We start from the raw sequence: 5,964 nt of genomic DNA, 5'->3' as shown, positions 1-5,964 counted from the left end.
TTTCTGATGGTGTCATACTTGCCATATCTACAGACCTACCAAAGCCCAGGATGAAAAAAACTGGATTCAAGATCTAGATTTGAGACCTTGATCAAGGGTTTCTAACCCTGGTTGTGGTGTAACCCCTGCACAGTTTAATGTGTTCCCTGCTCCCAACAACGCTGATTCCAACTAAGCGGCTAATAAGCAAGTTGAAGTGGGAGTTGTAGAGCGGGAAAGCACAAAAATTTGCAGAGCAGGGGGTGTTCCACCACCAAGGTTAGGAACCTGACCCAGATGATACTGCTCTCCTGTTTTGTGTATTGAAAGGCAAATACAAGGGACTTGCATAGATCATGGCAATGTCTTAAACTAAACTGCATTCATTTTTATTTAGACATTTCTACACGATCTGGATACAACACTTTGCTATTCTTGTCTGAAACAGTTGGGGACCAATCAAGCTTGACCGTGGGAGGGTCATTGGTTGACGGCTCAGATGTGAGCATGATCAAGTGAGCGTTATTTGTGGTACTTCTTCACAAAGTAGGCAGTGCTATCACAGTTATGACCTGTTGGTGTTAAGAGACATGAGTGAAAGGCCGCTGAAAGAGGCTACCATGTTATCAACACTTCTCTTTTGATAGTTACTCCACCTCCCACTCCTGTTAAATATTGTATGTCAGGGTTCTCCAACTGCTGCCTTGGCAGCACAGCATGGTTTGGTGTTCTCTGATTCAGCTCATTGAGTCAGGTGTATCAGAGCAAGCAAAATGCTAAAATGCATCGTTGTGCCCTTTAGGGATTTGGAGGAAACTGCAGAACAAGGAAGAACCTCTTCAGAGGAAACAGACAAAGACATTTTATTTAATAAAATCTTTATTTGTTCTTAAAAAACATGCTTATCCATACATGCCAGGTTATACAGCACATTCAAATCTTCATATAATCAGTCTTTATAAATAATTCATTGAAACATGACACAGGAATCTCTCATAGAGACTAATTCATTGACGATTCTGTACACAAGTACAAGTTTGTCATGGTTTAGAGCGAATTGAGACGCTTGTCATAGGAACAACAATATCCTACAGGAGCCCATTGAGCCCTCTCCCGAAGAGTGCTCCACCCTCCTGTTGTACAGGGGGTGTATTGATACTTCAGGAGTAGCACCTCTATGTGTGTTTGTGTGAGTCTTATGAATGACTGTGGTGCGTATATCCTATCTATGAAAGTTTGTGTGCGTGTTTGTATACAGTTCAGCACACAGGATGCCTCACAGAGACAAGAAGTCGATCTATTCGCCGAGATCTTCACGTGCCCGTTAACACTGTCCCAGGCTGTGCTTAATGATCTCTTTGCTGGAAGGCGGGATCCGGTCGGGGAAGACCACGTTGAACTCGACCAGGAGGTCGCCGCGCTGGGCAGGGTTTTTCGCTCGGGGAAGCCCCTCCCCTATGAGCCTTCTCACTGAGCCGGGCTTGATGACATCGCTGCAGGGGATGGGCTTTGTCTGTCCGTCAAGGGTGGGGACACTAATGGTGCATCCACATAGAGCCTAAAGAGAGACAGAGAGAGAGATGGAGAGGTTAACATTCTGTGCTAATGTACCACAATGTATCACAGTGTCAGAATAAACAACTAATCATGAATGAATCCTAAAATCTGCATCCTCCGCATCCTCTGCCACTCGAAGAGGGGTGTTTCATCACTCAGTCTGAATGCAGACACTGTGCCTGAGCTGAACTGAGAACAGCACTCCCACTCTTCACTCATTCTGAGGGAGTTATATCAGCCGTTTTAGAGTGGGCAGATGCCTCTCGGGCTCCAGAATAACCCTGAGCTGGCAGAGGATGCTGCGAGCCTGCGAACCGCTGGAGAATATATATAACCATTGCATAAGATTGAGTAGGGTTTCATTGTGTTCGGGCTGGAGAATGTAGGGCAGAGTGAATGAACCTTTCTTGTTATGCAAGAGACAAATGAGAGACAAGTGTTGCTAATGCGTTCCTGTCCTCCTCTCGTCCTGTCTGAGTGGGATCGAGTGCGTGGGAGGGAGAGAGACGAAGGGAGGGGGGGTGAGAGATGAAGGAGCGAGGGATGATGGAGGGGAGGAGGGCGAGAAACAGCAGGAGAGACAGGTGTTAGGCATGCGATGGTGCGAGACAGAAAGGGAGAGTGAGAGAGAGAGGGAGAGAGAAGGTTGGGGTGCTTGGGTTCACAAGGAGGAAAATGACAAAGGGAGGGGGGAACGAAAGAGGAAGAGGATGGGGAGGGAGCGATGAAGGTTGGGGTGAGTGAGTTCAGGAGATACAGAGAGTGGACAAAAAATGACAAGAGATGATGGGGAGACTGAGAGACACAGACGGGAGAGGAATTTATAATGAGGGAACATAGAGAGAGTGAAAGAAATGCCAGACGGGAGTGGAATTTTTAACAAGGGAACAGAGAGGATGAGAGAGAATGACAGCATGATGAGAGAGAGAGAGAAGCCAGAATGTGACTCTGATGTGTGAGCCGTATGTGTGAAGATGCTAAAGGCTGCAGAGCGGAGGAGATGATGATGAGAGGGCAAGGCGGGGGAGTGTGCGAGTGAGCGCGAGGCTGCGGGAGGGAGGGGGTGCTGCTAAATTTAGCCGCAGCGCTCTGCAGAGGCTTATCGAGTAGTGGAGACTGCGTGGGAGGAGAACAGGACGCGCTGTACTACTAAGGCACACGCGTGCGCTCACCTCTCGAAGGTTGATGGTGGCGGTGTAGACGATGTTGGAGCCGTCTCGTCGGAAGTGGTCGTGCTTCTTCTCCTTGACCACAAAGGCCAGGTCATTGGGGGCATGGCCGGGCACCTGGTGACCCTCTCCTGGAAAGGTGATCTTCGTCCCCTCCTTCCATCCTTTCTTCACCTCCACGTCGATCACACACTCCTCGGGCTGGAGCGTATTCTTCTCCGTCTGCCGGAGGCGTGTCACCTTCACGCGCTTGGTCACGCCCGTCAGGATGTCTTCCAGGCTCACCTGCAGGTCGTGCACCTCCGTCATGGGATGGGCCGCCGCCGCCTTGTTGCCATGTTGACGGCTGAGGTGGGGCAGGGGGTTTCTCAGGAAAGGGTTAAAGAGGTCTTCGTCTGAGTCGAACTCGAAGTTGAAGAAGACCCGCCAGGCGTGGGCGTCGGCCTTGGGGCTGCTGTGGGCGGAGTCTGCCTTGCTTCCAGTGGAAGACACGCCACCTTTAGTTAAACCTGGGAAAGAGAGAGGGCGGTGTTTGTGATTTCCTGCTGATATGTCATCTCAGAGGTCACATAAACAGCTTGTACCATTTACATAAACCAATAAACTATTGGACTCTTTTCATTTATATTAGGATCTCTAATTGATTAAACCAAACATATGTAAGCAAATAAAGCATTTGAAGTGTGTGGGTATGTGCAGGGGGCCCTTTTACTCCAAGATGAATTATTCATTCACTCTGCAGCAATCTGCATGTGACCGGGTTTGTTGCGAGCGCGCGCATGCGCACCCGAGCATATGTGTGAGAGCATGTGCTTGGACGGATCACCTGACTTCAGAAAGTTCAGAAGTCGTGAAGGAGCGAATCTCACCTTGCTGGTCGTACTGGCTGCGCTTCTGAGGGTCTGTGAGGATCTCGTAGGCTTGGGCGATCTGCTTGAACTTCTCCTCAGCGTCTGCTTCTGGGTTTTTGTCGGGATGGTAGCGTAATGCCAGCCGTTTGTACGCCCGCCGGATCTCCTCCTCATTGGAATCACTCGGTACCCCCAGCACAGCATAGTGGTCTACGCAAGGTGGAGATGGAGGAGGACTGGGCACCTCAGGGTCCTCGTGCACCTCCTGTTTACAGAGTGAGAGAAAGGAGCCGTTAGAGTGAGTTTCACTCTCCTTGGTTGTAAGGACACGTGGGACAGTGCTATCAGGACTTTGGGCATCAGTCTAGTTCTTCATATACAAAGTAATGCTTGAAAATACCTTGTTCGTTCCTCAAAATAATAGTTGGAAATTCTTGGTTTTACTGACTAATGAATTGGTTCTTTATATGCGAATCAGTAAAAAGAGACTTTGAAAACAAATTAGGCAGGATGCAAACAGTCTGTTGGTCCTTCAGTTGCAAAGTAATGGATGAATGAATATCATAGAGATACACCTGAGTCTACAGACCAGAGGCTTTACTTAAGTTTAAACACACAAGCATCATAAGCATTCATTCAGATTTCAGTCCTCATTGAATAAAACATGCCCCATGATACTGATTAATGCAGGAAAGAGAGAGAGAGAGAGAGAGAGAGAGAGAGAGAGAGAAAAGTCAGAGAAAGTTTTCAAGGAGAGAGAGAAAGTTCTCTAAGTCTCCGAATGTCCTACCTCTGAGGTCCAGGTCTCCTCGCCGTGGATCACGCGCACTTTGCACTTGACGTTCTTGTGCTTCACGCCGAACTGTGTCCAGATGAGAACCATGATGAGCTTGGAGTGGAGGCTCGCTGCTGCCGCTGATGCTGAGGCTGAAGCTGATGCTGCTAGTGATGCTGCACCGATCGCTCTACTGCTACTGCTGCCTTCTCGGGCGCTTTTATACAGTCTCCGCGCGCACACGCGCACACCAACCGCCCACGCGCTCCGTGAGAGAAAGCGAGCTTCCCCAGGCGGGCGCACGGAGGAGGGAGGGGGGATTGCCTCGCGCTCGCTCTGCACCATTGGCTCGCTGGCGCTCGGCGCGAGCGCGTCACGCGGATGCAGCGCGGCCCATCTCTCCATGTGGAGAAGCGTTTCCGGAATTTAAAATAGTTCATCTCTCACATCCACGCCCTCCTCCTTCTGCTCCTCTCAGCGCAGCGGCGAAAACGAGGACGGGCTCTCCTGGAGCCGGGCTTTAGGGGAACACTCGGAACACACGGAAAAACAGGGAACAATACAGAAAAATATATAATCCATATATATATATATATATATATATATATATATATATATATATATGGGTGATATACACACACATACAATATAATGTGTGTGTATACATATAAAATATAGTGTGTGTGTATATATATATATGTATGTATATATATATATATATATATATATATGTGCATATAGACACACACTATACATTATATGTTCTACACGCTATATTCCATATCTATATTCTATATATGTGCATATATGTATATATACATCTATAGAGAGATTCTTTAAACTTATTGATGAACTAAACTTATCTATTGTACTATATTATACTATATACTATGACACACTGTTATACTATAATGTGCGTGTGTATATATACTATACTATATTTTATAAACGAATGAGCTTTGAGGTAATTTAAATAAGCTATATCACGACACTATATTATATATTATTATTATATATATATATATATACGATGTGTATATAGTATATATATATATATGAGAGAGAGAGAGAGAGAGAGAGAGAGATAGATAGATTAGCTGCAGTTCATTCACACATTCATATAACCCTAACCCTAAAGTGTGTGTTTGGTGCTTTGTGGGGACCCCCCCCCCCACACACACACACACGGAAATGTTAAAAACACGAACACTGTTCTCCTGGGATAATTTGGCCCCTCCTAGAGGATAAAATACACCCCCCCCCCTAAAAAGCAGCTTCTCTTAGAGAAAGAAGAAGATGCCAGCAAACTATAGTTGTCTTAGAGAGAGTTTGAGAGACCGAAGCTGAGGTGGGGAGTTGGGTTCAGTCAGGTGCATGTGTTCCCAGACAGCCGCATTGCCCCCCCTCCCGCCACCACACACACACTCATGCTCTGCCGTGCAGCGCGTGCTGTGTCTGCTCCATCGCCGAACAGATTTTTTTGGTATTGTTCGTCTGGGCTGGGATGCAGTGCGCATGCGCATAAGCCTCCGGGAGCGGCGCGCGGTTGCGCAACGGAGCTGCTTCCAGCTTCCTCTACATACATGGCAGCGCTTCCTCAGCCAATAGCGCGCGGAGTCCCGCAGCCACCGGA

At 47.7% G+C, this 5,964-nt stretch overlaps 1 protein-coding gene across 1 annotated transcript; it reads right to left on the bottom strand.

Moving 5' to 3' along the window:
- Window positions 1-840: 840 nt before the first annotated feature.
- On the bottom strand, window positions 841-4,517 carry zgc:122979 (uncharacterized protein LOC641576 homolog). The gene is made up of 4 exons (XM_036588626.1): window positions 4,347-4,517; window positions 3,575-3,821; window positions 2,709-3,214; window positions 841-1,537 (listed from the first exon to the last, which is right to left on the bottom strand). The coding sequence occupies exons 1-4, from the start codon at window positions 4,437-4,439 to the stop codon at window positions 1,304-1,306; spliced, it is 1,080 nt and encodes a 359-aa protein (XP_036444519.1). The 5' UTR covers window positions 4,440-4,517; the 3' UTR covers window positions 841-1,303.
- Window positions 4,518-5,964: the final 1,447 nt, after the last annotated feature.

The sequence above is a fragment of the Colossoma macropomum genome, unplaced genomic scaffold (genome assembly GCF_904425465.1).
Source record: "Colossoma macropomum unplaced genomic scaffold, Colossoma_macropomum, whole genome shotgun sequence".
Lineage (NCBI taxonomy): Eukaryota > Metazoa > Chordata > Actinopteri > Characiformes > Serrasalmidae > Colossoma > Colossoma macropomum.
This window is presented reverse-complemented; position numbering and strand designations above follow the sequence as displayed.